The sequence below is a fragment of the Podospora anserina genome, chromosome 3, assembly GCF_000226545.1.
Source record: "Podospora anserina S mat+ genomic DNA chromosome 3, supercontig 2".
In the NCBI taxonomy this organism is placed as follows: Eukaryota; Fungi; Ascomycota; class Sordariomycetes; order Sordariales; family Podosporaceae; genus Podospora; species Podospora anserina.
This window is the reverse complement of record NW_001914856.1, coordinates 2,287,893-2,304,593: the sequence shown is the minus strand read 5'-3', so window position 1 is coordinate 2,304,593 and position 16,701 is coordinate 2,287,893. Positions and strand designations below refer to the sequence as shown.

General features: G+C 53.1%; 9 protein-coding genes across 9 annotated transcripts; 7 read left to right on the top strand and 2 right to left on the bottom strand.

The window, feature by feature from the left end:
* Window positions 1–442: 442 nt before the first annotated feature.
* On the top strand, window positions 443–1,885 carry PODANS_3_8420 (uncharacterized protein; the record flags this gene model as incomplete). Its single annotated transcript, XM_001909612.1, has 3 exons — window positions 443–680; window positions 748–1,706; window positions 1,769–1,885. The coding sequence occupies 3 exons, from the start codon at window positions 443–445 to the stop codon at window positions 1,883–1,885; spliced, it is 1,314 nt and encodes a 437-aa protein (XP_001909647.1).
* A 578-nt stretch (window positions 1,886–2,463) lies between these two features.
* Window positions 2,464–2,643, top strand: PODANS_3_8410 (uncharacterized protein; the record flags this gene model as incomplete). Its single annotated transcript, XM_001909611.1, has 1 exon — window positions 2,464–2,643. One exon carries the CDS (start codon window positions 2,464–2,466, stop codon window positions 2,641–2,643), a length of 180 nt encoding a protein of 59 aa, XP_001909646.1.
* Window positions 2,644–3,056: 413 nt separating this feature from the next.
* On the top strand, window positions 3,057–3,863 carry PODANS_3_8400 (uncharacterized protein; the record flags this gene model as incomplete). Its single annotated transcript, XM_001909610.1, has 1 exon — window positions 3,057–3,863. The coding sequence occupies one exon, from the start codon at window positions 3,057–3,059 to the stop codon at window positions 3,861–3,863; it is 807 nt and encodes a 268-aa protein (XP_001909645.1).
* A 79-nt stretch (window positions 3,864–3,942) lies between these two features.
* PODANS_3_8390 (uncharacterized protein) lies at window positions 3,943–5,850 on the bottom strand (the record flags this gene model as incomplete). Its single annotated transcript, XM_001909609.1, has 1 exon — window positions 3,943–5,850. One exon carries the CDS (start codon window positions 5,848–5,850, stop codon window positions 3,943–3,945), a length of 1,908 nt encoding a protein of 635 aa, XP_001909644.1.
* A 268-nt stretch (window positions 5,851–6,118) lies between these two features.
* Window positions 6,119–6,815, top strand: PODANS_3_8380 (uncharacterized protein; the record flags this gene model as incomplete). Its single annotated transcript, XM_001909608.1, has 3 exons — window positions 6,119–6,186; window positions 6,250–6,475; window positions 6,537–6,815. The coding sequence occupies 3 exons, from the start codon at window positions 6,119–6,121 to the stop codon at window positions 6,813–6,815; spliced, it is 573 nt and encodes a 190-aa protein (XP_001909643.1).
* Window positions 6,816–6,864: 49 nt separating this feature from the next.
* PODANS_3_8370 (uncharacterized protein) lies at window positions 6,865–7,426 on the bottom strand (the record flags this gene model as incomplete). The annotated part of the gene is made up of 2 exons (XM_001909607.1): window positions 6,865–7,218; window positions 7,289–7,426. 2 exons carry the CDS (start codon window positions 7,424–7,426, stop codon window positions 6,865–6,867), a joined length of 492 nt encoding a protein of 163 aa, XP_001909642.1.
* A 1,389-nt stretch (window positions 7,427–8,815) lies between these two features.
* PODANS_3_8360 (uncharacterized protein) lies at window positions 8,816–10,461 on the top strand (the record flags this gene model as incomplete). The annotated part of the gene is made up of 4 exons (XM_001909606.1): window positions 8,816–9,536; window positions 9,667–9,696; window positions 9,842–10,023; window positions 10,078–10,461. The coding sequence occupies 4 exons, from the start codon at window positions 8,816–8,818 to the stop codon at window positions 10,459–10,461; spliced, it is 1,317 nt and encodes a 438-aa protein (XP_001909641.1).
* Window positions 10,462–12,811: 2,350 nt separating this feature from the next.
* On the top strand, window positions 12,812–14,718 carry PODANS_3_8350 (uncharacterized protein; the record flags this gene model as incomplete). The annotated part of the gene is made up of 4 exons (XM_001909605.1): window positions 12,812–13,384; window positions 13,442–13,717; window positions 13,776–13,933; window positions 13,986–14,718. 4 exons carry the CDS (start codon window positions 12,812–12,814, stop codon window positions 14,716–14,718), a joined length of 1,740 nt encoding a protein of 579 aa, XP_001909640.1.
* An 874-nt stretch (window positions 14,719–15,592) lies between these two features.
* PODANS_3_8345 (uncharacterized protein) lies at window positions 15,593–16,672 on the top strand (the record flags this gene model as incomplete). Its single annotated transcript, XM_001909604.1, has 2 exons — window positions 15,593–15,743; window positions 15,804–16,672. The coding sequence occupies 2 exons, from the start codon at window positions 15,593–15,595 to the stop codon at window positions 16,670–16,672; spliced, it is 1,020 nt and encodes a 339-aa protein (XP_001909639.1).
* Window positions 16,673–16,701: the final 29 nt, after the last annotated feature.

The following is a 16,701-nucleotide window of genomic DNA, read 5'->3' as shown; positions in this document are numbered from 1 at the left end:
CATGTAGGGACCCTAAGCCCCGACAAATAGTCTCACATTCGGGACAATAGCCGGTAATGCCGGGTTTTACCTGCTACCTGCACATACTTGCAAACCTGAAGCAGTTTTCTTATGTCCATCGGGGCCGGAGCCGTTGTCTTGGCCAGAACATTCCGTCCCCGTGCCTGCCCAGCGCCATTGTTGGTTCTCCTTTTCGAGCCCCTTTTTCGGTGTCCATTGGAATGTTGCGAGTGTCGTCACCGAGGGAGTCAGCATTTACTGTGGGGAATCATGTATCTTGATAGTGTCTTACATGGCGGTATAGTAGGACAGGTTGGGGGATATAAGGACAGCTCTGATGCCATGCTGCCATCGATCGACTCAGGCTAGCGTCTTCGTGGACAGCAAGCATATTTCTCTCTTTTGAACCTCATCGTTTATCATCATCGGTGAAGCCTTCAACATGTCCGTCACCGTCACCGAAGAACCGGCGACGATGCTGGCCTGGGAGAAGAACCCACTGGCGCTTCCATTGCCCAAGGTTGAGAAGCCTGCTGAGACGCTATGGCAACGGATCAAGTGGGAAAGCATGATTGTTCTCACTGTCTCCCCGATAATAGGTCTATACGGGCTTCTCTTTGTGCCCTTGCAGACCAAGACATTGTGGTGGTCAGTCTTCCTGTACTGGTTCAGCATCATCGGTAAGTAGACCCTGAAAACCGCCCACCTCGGATATCCAAACTTAACATCCAACTTTTTCTCTCACAGGCTCAACCGCCGGCTCCCACAGACTCTACTCCCACCGCTCCTTCAAAGCCTCCACCCCCCTCCAGATTTTCCTCCTCATCGGCGGCACCTGCGGCGTCCAAGGCTCGGCCTTCTGGTGGGCTCGCGAGCATCGCGCCCACCACCGCTACACCGACTCGGACCTCGACCCCCACTCCGGAAAAGAAGGCTTCTGGTGGACGCACGCCGGCTGGATCCTCTTCAGGCGAGACATCCAAGCCGGCCCCACAGACGTCTCCGACCTCAAGAAGAACAAGCTCGTCATGTTCCAACACCGTCACTACTTCAAGCTCTTCCCCTTCCTGGCCTACGTCATGCCAGCGGCAGTAGCAGGATACTTCTGGGGTGACTGGGCAGGCGGCATCTGCTACGCGGCCATGCTCAGGCTGACGATCGTCCAGCACAGCATCATGTGCATCAACTCCCTTGCCCACACCTTTGGCGACGCCCCATTTGACGACAAGCACACTCCCCGCAACCACTTTTTTACGGCCATCGTCACTGCCGGGGAGGGGTACCACAACTTCCACCACCAGTTCCCTGTTGACTACCGCAATGGGATCAAGTGGTATCAGTACGACCCGACAAAATGGTTCATCTACCTCAGCTCCCGGCTTGGGTTGTCGACGCAGCTGCAGACTTTTCCCCAAAACGAAATCAGCAAGGGGGAGCTGACCATGACGCTGAGAAGACTGAAGGAGAAGCAGGAGGATATCAAATGGCCGGCTAGGCCGGACAAGCTCCCGCTTGTGAGCTGGGAGACGTTTCAGAGGGAGGCGAAGAAGAATTCGCTGATTTTGATCAATGGGTACATCCATGACGCGAGCGAATTTGAGAATAAACACCCTGGCGGAAAGGCGATTATTAGGGCGAGGGTGGGGAAGGATGCGACAGCTGCGTTTGGAGGGGGGGTTTATGAGCATAGCAATGCTGCGCATAATGTGAGTCACTATCTGATATTGTTTGTTGATGATGTGGGAATGGGGGCTAACATAATGTGTAGTTGCTCGCGATGATGAGAGTTGCTGTGCTCGAGGGGGGTGTTGAGCATGTCAAGTATGTGACGCCGGCGGAGAGGTTGAGAATTATTGAGCATTATAAGGAGGAGGAAAGCCATTAAAGATTTGGAGCATTGAAAGAAGCCACAACGGGGGTTGAGCAGAGACCTCAGCGGACTTGGAAGTTGCGGACAGTTTCTCAGTCATAGACTAGACCTCGAGATACATTTACATTAGACAGGATGATCATCGATAGATAGAGGCGATGTGTTACGATAGGTGGCTAGCAGAGTGGAATGGATTCGATTGTGATGTATCTAGACGAGATATGAGACCAATGACAGAACATATCACATACTGTTGACTTTCCTCACTCTCATCATTTGCGGTGTCATCCATTGACTGTTGATTGTAAACTGGATGGAGGGTTTGGTGGTGGGTGGGTGATGGCTTCAAGCTTCCTCACTCTCAACAAGCCCGGACAGCTCTTATGGACCACGATCCATTCTGCAACCCTTCAAAACCACTGCAAAAAACACACAACGTATCTCCTGACTGTAGAGAGTTAATTGAGAGGTGAGAACAGTCCCAAAACAAAAAGCAAAAAAGTTGCAAAAAATCGGAGTCGACATCCCCACCTCTCCGCTCCATCTCACATTCCCCCCACGATCGTGATCCAGCCTGCCATCGGACGGTGAAGATGCCTCTGCAGAGTGAAGCCTCCCTCAAGTATCATCTTCATTGCTTAGGGCCACGGCGCAGCATCGCAGGTTACCCGTGCGAGTGGGTGGCCACCGCAAGATTCACGCTGGGCGCCACGGGGGAAGTTCTCATGGATATGAGACTGGAGTCGGGAGAAGATTTTCAGGCGTCTCCTTAACCAATATGACCATTACAGCCGATAGTTTGCACATTTGACCTAATATATAAACCACTGGTTGGGCGCGGGTGCAAGTGGGCCTGCAGCTTTGGGTGCGCATAAGGCCAGGGTTAGGGGCAGTATCGGTGCGGATAGTGCGATAAGCATCACGGATGCAGCTAGTGGACTTGGGCGCGCTGAGCTCCAAGTAGTAGCATCCATAGAGGTACATTGGCCACACCATCTGGCGAAGGCGACTGAGGAGGATACAGCGAAAGACATGGCCCAAGAAAGGACGGAGAGGTGACAGCGACATTCTGTCGTTCATACAACAATCATCACAAAGAAACCGAGGCGTTGCCCACTACGCGCCAGCACTTGGCGCATCGCACCATTCCCAGGTCCAGTACGGCATTGAGGGCATCACCAGCAACATGTTGACAACAAGCCCCCACCTCTACCTCCGCCGCCCCTCCCCAACAACCGCCGAATTCACAGTCACCACCTGCCCACCCCTGACCCTCCCCCTCCGCCTCTACCTCCTCGCCATCTCCCTCCTCCGCGTCGCCATCTTCACCGCAGCCACGACGACAATCTACTCCCGCTTCTTCCACGATCCCTCCCGTCCCCCACCACCAATCCCAATATCGTTGCTTGACCTCCTCTACCAAGGCGACATCCTCCTCCTTGCCTCCCACCTCCTCCAAACCCTCCACTCCTCGCCACCGGGCCAATTCCTCGCCTCCATCACCGCCCCCCTCTCCAACTCTGCCCTGGCAGTCATCGCCTCGGTGATCACCTACTTCACCCTCTGCACCCAGCTTCACACCACCGAGTCCCTTCTTGTTCTCCGGGGGCTGGGCATCCAGACTTCGACCAGTTCGTCATCGTTTAGTAGCCCGATTCCAAACACGTCGGATGGGAGTAATAGGTGGAGGGGGTGGAAGTGGTGGTTTTGGGGGACGACGCCAACAAAGACAAGGTTTATTCCTACGGAAAAGATACGGGATGTGTTGATCAATGAGGCGTTTAGGGGGTTTGAGGTTAGGTATTATCTTATTGTTATTGTCGAGGGGGAGGAGGATGTTGTTGTTGTTTTTCCTAAGCTGTTGCCAGGGAGGAAGATTGTCGAGGAGGTATGGAGGGGGGTGAGGGGGTGTTTGTATGAGGGTGATCCGAATCATCAGAGTTTAGGGGGAAGTTGGGGGCAGACGGCGACGTTGGGGAGGAAGGATAGTTGATAAGACACAGTGATAATTGGATAGCGAAGCAAGCGAGAATGGAACTTTTTGATTGTTTATTTTTTTTTTACTTGAGATTTTACACTGACTTCTCACCACCAGCCGCCGCCGCCTTGTCAGCGGCTTTGTTGGCTTTGATCACCGACCTCCAGTTCTTGGTATTCGCCATATCCTCCGAGTCCTTGAACCCCTTCGACTGCGCCCACTTGTGGTTAATCTCCACCGGCGTCGGCATCAACTCCTTCTTCATCACGGGCACATACACCCCCGACGACCTCGTCATATTCCCCCCCTTATACACCCTCTGCAAATTTTCTTTTCCGTTCTTCTTCGGCGCCGGCTCCTCCTTCCCCAACTTCCTCGTCAAATCCGCCCTCGTCGCCACCTGCTGCAGCAACAACCCACTCAACAGCTCATCCATCTTCCTTTCATGCCAATACTCCCACAACTGATCCACCAACCCGTTACTCCCCATCAAATTCCCCGGCTGGTCCTCCCCAAGCCAAACCCAGTCCACCCCATCATCCTCGAACTTGATCTCCCCTTTGAAACCAGGATCATGCATAAAAGCCCTCTCATCCTCACCCCGACTCAACACCTTCCTCTCTCCCTCACCCGTGACAATCTCTGGCCTTTTGGGAAACACACAATCCCACAACACCAACGGCACCTCCTCGGCCATGATATACCCCGGCTTCCTCCCATTCCTCTCCACATCCAACAGCTCCCTCACAACCTCCGGCCTTTCCAACCCCTGCCCAACATTAAAAACAATCGCAACCATATGCCTAATCTGATGCCACAAAAACGCCGACCCCCTCACATGGAAATAGTAAACCTTCCCCTTCTTCTCTCCCCCCCAAAAATTCACCACCCCCAAATCCTGCCCCTCGACCTCCTCAATATCACACTCAAAAATCCTCCTCTGAAAGCTGGTTATCTGCTTCCCGCCATCAACCTTGCAAAAATTCCTAAAATCGTGCAACCCCTCAAAGTACTTTGCCGCTTTTTTCATAGCCGCAATGTCAAGCCACCCTGACTTCTCCCCTGGAGCAAGAAGAGTAGGTGCCATGGAGGGGTTGGTAAAGAAATATCTATACTGCCTCTCGTAACAACTAAACCTGGCCGAGAACCCCTCCGGCAGCGTCGGCGCCCAGGCGAGAACCTTGATGTCAGGAGGCAAAAGACGGTTGAGGACCTTGGGGTAGTTGATTTCATCCACAATATCCTCCCACTCTTTTTGGGGGTTTTGCTGTTGCTTCTTTCCTGGCAGCTGGGGGGTGTTGTTTTGCTCTGGTGTCCCCTCCATCACTACATCTTCCTCCGCTGGTTGTTCCGATTTAGATGGGGGTCTATTTGACCTCACCCGAATGGAAATCACCTGCCCAAATGCACTCACCCCCCTGTCCGTCCGTCCACATTTGCTGTACTCGAACGGCGCAAAGTCGATTTTGGACGGGTCGGCCGGGGTGATGAGACAGCCTTTGACAAGCGCTTTCCAGAGCTCTTCCTCGATGGAGGGGACGTTGCTGTAGCCCGAGTGCTCGAAGCCGCCGTAGTTTTTCCCCAGGTAGGAGAGCTTGAGGGCGATGAGGCGGGTGCTGTAGCGGGAGGGGTCGATGCCGGTGGACTTTTTCTTTTGTTTCTTTTTGGGGGGTTCGCCTTCTTCTGTTGTTATTGTTGGAGTTGCTGCTGCTGGGGCCTGGAGTACTGGTGTGGGTTGTTGTAGTGGTTGGGACTGAGTCTTAAGCTGAGCTTCCAGTTCCTTCACTCGCTCCAGGAGCCGTTCTTTGGTCCAGTCTTGGTAGTCCATTGTCTTTTTGGCTTCAATATTTTGATTCGATGGGGATTGTGGTGAGTTCAGTAAGTGAGTCGTAATGTGAGATGAAAAAGGACGAGTGGCGGTTGTGATACCAAAAGTCACCGCTCGCTTGTGCGCCTGCGCTGGTCCTTGAATAGTCCTCCGCAAGGCCTGGAAAGAGTTCATAGGCTCATAAAACGAGGCTCAACTGTGACTCTTCTCTCACTTAAACGACGACCTTATGCAGGGCTCAAATGTTCAGATCCCCCATGGCCCAATGAGTTGACCCCTCTAACAATATTGTGGGCCTATGCTTGGCATGACTTATCGATAAAGCCCCGATTGATAACCAGTTGATAACGTTCAGCAACCCCCAAACACCTGTGGCGCGCTATATGACCTTTGGGAACCGCTTCAATCATCTCAGCTGGTCTCATCATGTCACTCACATACAATGGAAGAACAAATCATCACCATCCTTCTGCTGGGAGATGAGAAATGCGGCAAAACTACATTTTTATCGTCTGTACTCTATCTTTGCCTACAATAACTGTCCTGGTATCCAGCTGCTGACACTTCCAATAGACGGATCAGCCAGGGCCGTCCAAATCTCCAAGGCAATGTTCCAATCACCATACTGAGGGATATAGACCAACCCTTTGTGTTTGATATCCGCTCCCGAAAAAGACAGTACCGCTTCGAGTTCTTCGATACATCCAGCCCTGAAAGCTGGAAACTGCTCCGACCAGACCTCGTAATCATCTGCTATGACATCAGCCAGCGGTTGAGCCTCATCAACCTCCAGCGAGTCGTAGGTCCACCGCCCAATCCACTGGCTCTGATATTATCGTTTCTGACAAGTTGTTGTGCAGTGGGTAAAGGAGGTGCGGGCGACATTCAACCATGATCGTCTGCCGATGCTCGTGTTGGGTTTAAAGAGGGACTTGCGCTCCGAGGATGATCCAAATGGAATCATATATCCGCAAGAAGCATATGCTCGCGCCCAAGAAATGCGCGCAGACAAATACATGGAATGTTCTGCTGTAACAGGCGAGCTTCTCCCCGAGGTATTTGACGACATATGTAGCACAGCTCTCAAGTCGACGTCGGAGGAGGGCGGACAGAGCGAAGGGGGGTGCGCCATCATGTAACAATCCTCAAACACACTGGCGCGACACAGTGCGTGCCGTTCGTCGAAATCTATGCGCCGTTGGCAGTCTCAACAGACTGAACTGCGTCTCCATCCTCAGCGCCTTCCTCGCCTTCTTCTTCTTCAGGCTCGGGGTCATCTTGTCCAAGGACCTCGATAACGAGATCAACGAGTTGCTGCTGCTCCTCTTCGGTGTACCGGTCCTCGAGCGACTCGACAATTATAGCCAAAACTGGGATATTGGTAGGTCGCACGTCGAAAATGGCGAGACCTTCGGCCTTGGTGATGTCGGGAAACTTCTCCGCCAGCTTCTCGCAGAGCAATTCGAGGGTGGCTTGGCTGTAGTGCTGTTTCTCCTTTTGGTCGTGCAGCGGGTATGGCTTCGTCTCCAAATACTCGAGGACCTAGAACTAAGTGTCAGTCACTGTGACTAATGTCCAGGGTAACAATTAGCCAAGACTAAGAAAAACTCACCTCCTTGCTGAGCCGGAAGGCATCTTCGGGCATCCGTCTCTTAGGCTGGCTACTGTTGTTCCTCTTGCGTATATCGGTGAGGTGCTGGTACACCTCGTAGTTGGTGAGCACGGCCGACTGGGCCTCTAGGATCTTCATGGCGGCTTTCTGTTGAGCTTGCGATGGCTTGAATGAAAGGAAGCCGACGACAAGGAGATGGATGTTGCAATCGGATAGATGTTGCGGTGGACGATATTCCTAGCTCCGGTGTTCACGGTACCGATGCAGGGATCTTGAAGCACACTACCCGGATGAAGTCGAGGCTGTCAAGTCAACCAAGCAAGGACAAGCAAATTATGATCAAGGTTGGTTACGACCGACAGGAGCAGCTGTCTATCAAAGTCTCATTCACTTTCTACCCCGCAAGAGCATTGATGCAGAAAACAGTCTGGCCGGTGACGACCGCTGCATAGAGGTATCAGAATCTCACAGAAAAAAAGTTTGAAATGGTGAGGCTGCCATGAGAAGGCTCTCACCCAAGCAGCACATGTTTCTGCCACAGTGTGAGAACTTGCCCCTCCATGCAAGCCAGTGCTGCAGTGCACGTCCCCATTGAAGGCTTCTGTCCAATCAGCGTACGGCTAAACCTGCAGCTTTTTGAAGAGGAAAAAAAATATCGCATCATTCCTGACCGGCACGACCCCAGCAGGGCCGGCGGGCAGGTACCTGGTACCTCATCCGACCGAAGGCGACGTCAATGGATGAGGCGAGAACCTTGAATCACTCACACAGCCGCGAAGCCGCAAAAACTTTTCAGTGTTTGATTTCCTAGCCTCTAGCCTGCCTGCCCCGCGGTGAAAGCCAGTTCCAGGTCCCACTCAAAGCCCACCCTGCTGCTACTGTTTCTCTTCCAACGACAATTCTCACCTGCATCCATCCATCTGGCCCCCCATTTACACGCCTCGCCATGACTCCCCTGTGATGACCTCCCGTCTTCCTCTCTTCTCTTCTTCTTTTCTGTCACCTCTTCCTGTCTGCAGTAGACTCTCTCCGCTCTTGGTGGCACTCTATTCACTGTAGGCTTCCTTTCAGCGAGCCTAACCCGCCTACCCTCGGCATTCTTTGTTGAACAAGCCCCCAGATCCTGGCATCAAAACTTCTTCGGGCAACACGAGGACCCTTGAAGGCTTTGGAGAGTTTGACCCTTCAGAAGCTTATCATTTGCCGGTCCTCTGCCAGCATAACCACATCTGCAAAAGACTTTTACACCGCCCATTGTCTTCTGCTTCTCTCCGGCAGCGATCAGTCGTCATCATCGACTTGCACCTGCAGCTGCCGAAAAACTTCGCTTCCCTGCCGGTCATCGGATCCGTTCGGTTGTCGAGCTTTTGGTCTTGTACCTCCCGCCGCTAAACCGCTTTCTTGGCCCCTCCCACATCTCGCCAACTCCCAACTTTTCGTTGTCGGCCGTCTCCCGACACCGGTCACTCGTCGGCGATTTCGTCGGATCACGCCGCTCCCCTTATACAAGCCAATTGAGCCGTCATCATGGTCCGCAACATCGTGGTTCTCGGCGGAAACTCGCACCCGGCCCTGGTCGACAGCGTCTGTAATGCGCTCAGCTTGCCACCATGCAACCGCATCCTGACCAAGTTCTCTTCGGGAGAAAGCCGCTGCGAGATCCAGGACTCGGTTCGAGGCAAGGATGTGTACATCATTCAGACGGGCTTCGGGGGCAACGGCAGCAGGCTCAATGATCATTTCATGGATCTGTGCATCATGATCTCTGCCTGCAAGACAGGTTCGGCGCGTAGGGTCACGGCTGTCCTGCCCTTGTTTCCCTACTCGAGACAGCCAGATCTCCCATACAACAAGGCCGGTGCGCCTCTGTTCAAGGCTGGGTCGGAGAGCGGAAAGAAGGACTATACCTTCGACAGTGTCCCCGCTACGCCAGCCCCCGGTATTCCAAAGACTGCCGGTCTCACCAATGGCACTGATATCACGAGCAAACTGCTCAAGACCTCCTTGACCAACGGGAACGGTGTCCAGTCCCCCATCAAACAAAACGGCGATGGCTATTTCCCTGCGAATGGAGTCAACGGCACCACCACCCCAAGCCCCGTCACACGGACTGGGGCCTACACGACGCACGATTATGAGAACCTCTCGCACATCGGCGCATTCCAAGCGAAGCCTGGCTATAAGCAGTGGGTTGCGCAGGCTGGCACGTTGGTCGCGAACCTCTTGAACTGTGCTGGTGCTGATCATGGTACGCATATCTTTGATGTTTGCGTCCAGTCTTGCTACTCGACAACCAGCCCAATGGCCTGGTTGCTGAATCGACTTGATCGGTTTACTTGTTGCGATTGTGGATAACAAGCTAACCTGTCTGCCCACAGTCATCACCATGGATTTGCACGACCCTCAAGGTACGTGTAACTTGGAGGTTTACCCCTTTTCGTCGGTTGCATGCCAAGAACTGCGACTCTGTGTGAAGGCCCGGAGTTCTGGGCCACGTTTTTCTCCTCCATCCAGCCGTGTTACGTAGGGGAGGGTATTGACTTTTTGAAACAGTGCAGGGATTCTTTGACGTGCCTGTCGACAACTTGTACGGAAGGCCTCTCCTCAAGCGGTACATCCAGCAGCACATCCCCAACTACAAGGATGCCGTGATCATTTCCCCCGACGCAGGCGGCGCGAAGCGCGCAACAGCGATTGCTGACAGCATGGGCGTTGATTTCGCCCTCATCCACAAGGTATTATCCTCTTGCTGCTGCCAGGAGCGCTCCGTCCTTAACGATTCAAAACAGGAACGCCGCCCTACTAAGATCACGGACCGGCAAAACGCAAGCATGATGTTGGTGGGTGATGTGCGGGACCGCATCTGCATTCTCGTCGACGACCTTCTCGATACGGGCAACACCATTACACGCGCTGCCAAGCTCTGCAAAAAGGAGGGTGCGACCAAGATCTACGCCCTTCTGACCCACGGCGTCTTCAGCGGTGACGCTATCAACCGCGTACAGGCATCGGCCATCGACAAGGTGGTTGTGACCAACTCGGTGCCTCAGGACAAGCACAAGGCGCTTCTTGGACCCAAGCTGGATGTTCTGGATATCTCGCCCATCTTTGCCGAGGCGATCCGGCGCGTCCACCATGGTGAATCCATCAGCGTCCTGTTTAATCACGACTAAATGCATAACAATTGGGGGGTAACCAAAAAGCATCATATTACATCATGGGACTGGCGTTTTCTCTATCTGTCCATATTTTTTTCCCTTCTTTTCCTTCTCTTTATTCCCTGGACAGTATACACCAAAAAGACTATTTGCATTGGCGGCTCTCTGTAGGATGTGTCCATCGAGACCATCCGTACATGCGCGCAAAGCGACCCTCTCTGCCGTGTCCACGGGGCGGTAATACCTGGCGTTTGGGTGGAGGTGGTTGATCCGGGGATTCCGGGGTAGAAACTGGCACTCTCCTTGCAAGACCTGAAAACATAGGGCGGTTGCGTGTGTTTTTCTGATTAGAGGTCCTGAAGAAAAGGGCAGGTTTAGGGGGGTCGTGATCGTAACGACAAAGGTCGGTTTTGCTGATATTGCAATAAACAACAAAAACGAGTGGATTGGATTGTCAGTTGGGTGATCCCTGATTGCCGCTATGGGTAACCAGCAATTCAAGCTCGTCGTCCCGTCATGGGACAAAGCCAAGTAAAAATACGGTGAGGTTTGTTCCATCTATACGTAACAATCACAGGCAGTTTATAAATGAGAATTGATATATTACCTGATGTAACTCAAATTAGTGTTGGCGTTGCCACTTGCTTGCTGGCCCTCTTGACCGTGAAAGTAGGATGCGGTGAGCTTTTATACAGGCCTTTTGGTGAGATGGTGACTCGAAGTAGACCTGGAGAGATTCCTCCGTACTCGGGTCACAGAATCCAGACTTTTTGACAGGTCCTACTGCTGCAGCGAGCAAGCGTCCTCGTCTTACATTGGACAACGAGGCCATGCACCCAGCGCTGCTACTACGCACCACCAAGAGCATCAAGACCTGTTTCTCTGTGCTGGCACGATAGCGCCGGTCCTCGGACACCGCCTACTCGCGCTCACCGTAACACGATGCAAGGCACCTGAAAGATGGTGGTGCACAAGCTTAGTGCCGGCATGTCAGATGGGAAGGGGAGCATATATCGTGTGTTTGGTGGTGGAAGATTGGACGAGAAACACAAACACAGGGCGAGGGCGAATGCGAGGACGAGGTCGAAAACACAGCCCATTTTGTAACATGGAGGAATTACCGCATTTGCATGACGTGTGAAGATGGGGAAATCCGGGATGGTGAAGGGAAACGGAAGTTTTCTCATTAGTGTTTCGAAGAGGCTTGGTGGGTATCTCGGCATCGTTATCCGGGGCACATCAGATGTCGGAGCCGATCATTGGGGGGTCAGCTGGACCGTGCCGGCCGGCTTGGCGGGCGAACGACATGTCTTGGAATGACGAAAGCTGCCCCTCTGCATTCGCTCAGAGTTTTTCTTGCATCGTGATGGGAAATTCGGTCAGAGGGATGAGGAAGGGAGATTAGAATTGCTTCCCATGGAAAAGACACCACGGGGTTTGGTAACTCAGCGGGCACAAATCATGCGTTGTGCTATTAGGAGAATTAAACTTTCTTTGATCCTCACTAACGTAGGCGATGTCCGGGGATTTTAATGCCTGTCCGAAACTGGACTTCCCGTCTGTCAACTGCACACGACTTTCCATGCCTTGCTGATCAGAGTCACACATTTTTTTAACCCAACCCTCGAGCATCACCTTGCGCTTCTCTCGAATATTCTCCCTAGCAGCCCACACCTACCCTCACATGCAATTTCTGGTCAGACCCTAAAGGCATACCATCCAAACTTGACAAGGACCCTGCTTACTGCACACCACTGCCCCTAAAAACCTGCCACTACGTAACCGCCGAGCTTCGCACGAGTTCGGTCTTCTCATCCAAAAGGAAAGCCGCCAATTGCCAGCCATAGGAGTCGGACCAAGGCCGCGGCAAGCCAGGATTTTCCATCCATCTTTCTGCAGAGAAAACCTCCGCTAGTGTCATCCGCAAAAGGTGGTGAAATCGAGATCGCAGGATCCGCACTCGAGAGATACTACACTCACACACACAGCACCCACACACACACAGCACACACACACGACCCTCTCAATAGGGCCATCTCCGTTTGCCGCTTTCCGGGAAGTGACGGGGGCCTAGGAGCAACCAAGCATTAACGGTCCTTCCTTTACACTATTACCTTAGGAGCCTTTTTTTCTTCTAGTTTTTCACTACCCTGTCAATTTATATAAGACCCCGGCCACCCACCCAACCACCACTTACACACCCCACCATGATGCCCATCACCCTAATGATAGGGAACCTCTTCGAGACTGTCTTGTTTCTCACGGCTCTCGTCAACATCTCGGACGCGTGCGACCAGCTGATTGCTATGGTCGGAGGCCAAGGCATTTTGGCAGTCGGATTGGTACTCGAACGAGTGTTCTTAGCATGGCCGTCCCAAGAGTGGCCGGTGGTTCCCCCGGCCCTGCAGGGTTCATGAGCAACAGCAGCAGCTCACCGTCGTCATGGCCACAGCCTACACAACCTACACAACCACCACCACCACCACCACCACCACTAGCTTCACCACCACCAGCTTCACAACCACAACACATACAACTACCACAACAAAATATCAGTCATTTGTCTGTTCATACCCAAAATGTTAACGTCAACACCACCTCCCCGCGATCTCCTCATCAGCTACAGCAACGGCCACCGCTCCCGCGCATGGGGAGCATAGGGTATGAATCACCAGACGAGTTTGAGCCTCCGAATTACAACCCTGCTCCGGGTCAAGGGGGGTTTTCATCATATTATCGGAATCGCCAGCCCGGGAGGAGTGGTACGTCCACACCGGCCACCATACATACCCATGCACCGTACTTGGAGTTTTCGACGCCGGACTCCCTGGAGGGGATGATGAACCGGGCAGGAAATAATGCCAAGTATGGGAATGGGAAAGTGAGCATCAAAGACCGGATTTGCTGTGTGCAGTGGAACTGGTTTACCATGACCATGGTAGGTCGCCTTTTCTTGATCAACAGTTCGATGTAGGTGAAGCTGATAATGTTATAGGCGACAGGCGGAGTAGCCAATGTTCTTCACTCGATACCCTACGAATCGCGCTGGCTGACCGGCATCGGGCTTGCTTTTTACTTTCTCAACATTTGTTTGTTCATAATGAACTGTGTATTAATCTCGTTGCGGTTTCATTGGCGGCCGGGAAGCTTTGTCGAGTCGTTCACGGACCAGATGGAGTCGTTGTTTATTTCTTCCCTTGTAAGTAGCATAATTTTCTATTGCGAGCCGGCCCCTGAGTGGCTGTGTAACACACCATTTCTTTCTCACTCCTGAATAAGTCGTGGAACATACCCTCCATGGACTGGATCTGAAGGCTAATATGGAGTAGATTGTATCACTAGCGACGATTCTCATCACCACGGCCCAGTATGGTATTCCTCACGTTGGTGACTGGCTTCTCTCTTTGTTGGAGGCGCTGTTTTGGGTTTACGTGGGGTTAAGCACGCTATCTTCTGCGGGCCTTTATCTCACTCTTTGGTCGACTCAGTATGTGTCACCTTGTCAACCTCTGTTGGCTTCATACTAACTTTGGTATCAGAGTCTTTCCAATCCACACCATGACTCCGGTCTGGGTCTTCCCCGCCTACCCTCTCTTGCTGACCGCCCCTATGGCCGCGAACCTCATCTCTGCCGCCGCCCAATCCGGCCGCATTGACCTGTTAAACCCTATTGCTATCTCCTTAGCCAGCTTGACAACTCAGGGCACCGGCTTCCTAATCGCCTTTATGATCTCGGCCTCCTTCCTCTACCGCCTCATGACTCAAAAACTTCCCCGCGACCATCAACGTCCCGGTGTTTTCATCAGTATCGGTCCGTCAGGTTTCACCGCGGCAGGTCTTGTCTCCCTCGGTGGCCTAGCATCCGATATTTTCCCCTCCGACCACACCCTCTCAGCGGACATACTCAAAGTCATGGCATACATGACTGGCCTTTGGCTCTGGGGGTTGAGCATCTGGTTCTTCTTGGTGTCTGTGGGTTCCCTTTGGAAGTATCTCCGTCCGGAGAAGAAGGAGAACTTCAAGTTCCAGATGACGTGGTTCAGTTTTGTATTTCCTAACACTGCGCTGGTCACGGCGACGGAGGCGATTGGGATACAGCTGGGGGCTGAAGGGTTGAAGGTCTTTGGGTGTGTGCTGGCAGCGGGGATTGTAATTGTTTGGTGCTTGGTGGTGGGGAGGATGGTGGACTGTTTGTGGAAGCGGGAGTTGCTTTGGCCCAAGGAGGGGGAGGGGAGGAGGAACCGGCAGGAACAGGGTCAGGAGACGGATTAGAGAGGCCGTTTGCTTAATGTTTCTGGCGGTTCTGGGGGGATGGGGAGGGAGAGGGTTGGGAGTGTGAGTTCGATCTTCTCGGTCGGGTCAAATGGAAGGGAGAGGGGATGGAGTAATGGGTCGGTTCTGTCGGTTGGGTCGGAGAGGGGGAGTGTTAGGGGGATTAGATGGGCGAGGGAGCAGAGGGTGGAGAGGGAGGGAAGGATGGGGAGGGTTTATCAAGGGATGAAGGGTTGATATAACCAAGGAAGACACTAAAAGGTGGATGATGGGTTTCTTTTACTTTCCTTCTGCTCGGTTTCACGCATGGCATGGCTTTGGGGCACAAACGTATAGGTTGGCTGCACATAGCGTGGAGTTTGGGTTGTTTTTTTGTTTGGTGTGCTGTATGATATACGATTGCATCGGCATTGAGTAGGTGTTAGTTTTGTTTATACAGGAGCATGTTGGGAAGTTGATGGGATTGTGTCCTTGATAGTAGTTTTGATTAATACTAGACCATGATTACAGTATCATACTTGGAAACGAGGACTACGATTGGGAACTGGAAACTGAAAGTACAATGTTGAAACGTTGAAGCTCAAAGCCAAAAAGGGGCAACCCTTCCCTCCGGCAGGCAACTCAACTTCTGATAAGATAAGGATTTCCCAGCTGCCACTGTGCATGCACCACAAGGCTGAAAGCGAACAGCTCAGCACAATGACGACCAACCCACCAACCAACCAAACCTCCACCGCGCCACGTCTTGCTTGCACACCGGGCGACGTCACATCAATTTTCTCTGAGCTTTCCAGGCGCAACGGTTTGTTCTTCCTCATTTACTACCCACCACCAGTCATTATTCATTTCACAACAACAAAAGAGAGAGAGAAACATGACGCAACTCACCCCCGAAGAAGAAGCCGCCTCGGCGCGCGCAGCCCACCAGGCGGCGCTGAGGAAGGCGAAGCGCGAGGCGAAGATCAGGGCGGGGGCCGAGTCGAGGTTGAATAAGATTACCGGTTTGGGGGGTGGTGTGCAGAGGGGTATGTTGCGTTCTTTTAATTCTCTGATGATGATGATGTGGTGGTAGCTAACGAGAGTAGTGGACCCTTCGAGCACAACCGCACCTCCCTCCACCATCAGTGATGCCACTACTACATCCGCCATCCCTGCTGCCGCTTCTGTTACTGCCTCCGTCCACGATGCCGACCCAGAAGAAGTCGACATCTCCACCTCGGAACACTTCTATCGACCGGCGAGTACGAACCGGACCCCCCCCGTTGAGTCGGACATCGACGAGCAGGCGCTAAGGCAGATGATGCTTGGACTTGACGGACCGGGCGTCACACCACCCCCCATGGGAATGGGGATGGGAGGGGGGAAGAAAATGGAGGAGGACCCGATGATGGCGATGATGATGCAGATGCTTGGAGGCGGTGGCGCTGCCCCCGGTGGTGGTGGCGCTCCTCCGCAAAACCCGTTTGCTGGTCTTGCTGGCATGGGCGGTGGGTTTCCTGGTATGCCTGGTATGGAACAGCCACCCCAGCAACAACAGCCGCCCTCAAAAATCCCCGGTCTCTTCAAAATCTTGCATACGCTTATCGCCCTTTCGCTGGGACTGTACCTGCTGCTCAGCACACCCTTCACTGGCTCAAAGCTCGACCGTGACAAGTCGGTCTTGGCGGATTCAGGCGCGGCAGTGTTCAAGTCAGAAGCGGAGAGCCAGGCCAAGAGGAACTTTGTCTGGGGGTTTGCCACTGCGGAGATTTTGCTGTTTACGACGAGGTTTATTTTGGAGAGTCAGGCTGGGATTAGGGGGGAGCAGAGCTCTGGGATCTTGGGCGGGTTGACGAATTTCCTGCCGCCGCCGTGGAAGGGACGGGTCGAGATGGGGGTTAGGTATGCCAAGGTTGTGGGTAGGGTGAGGGGGGACGTGCTTTTTGTTGCTTTTGTTTCTGGGGGTGGGGTCTAAGGTTGAGGGGGTAAAGGGGGGGGGGGGAA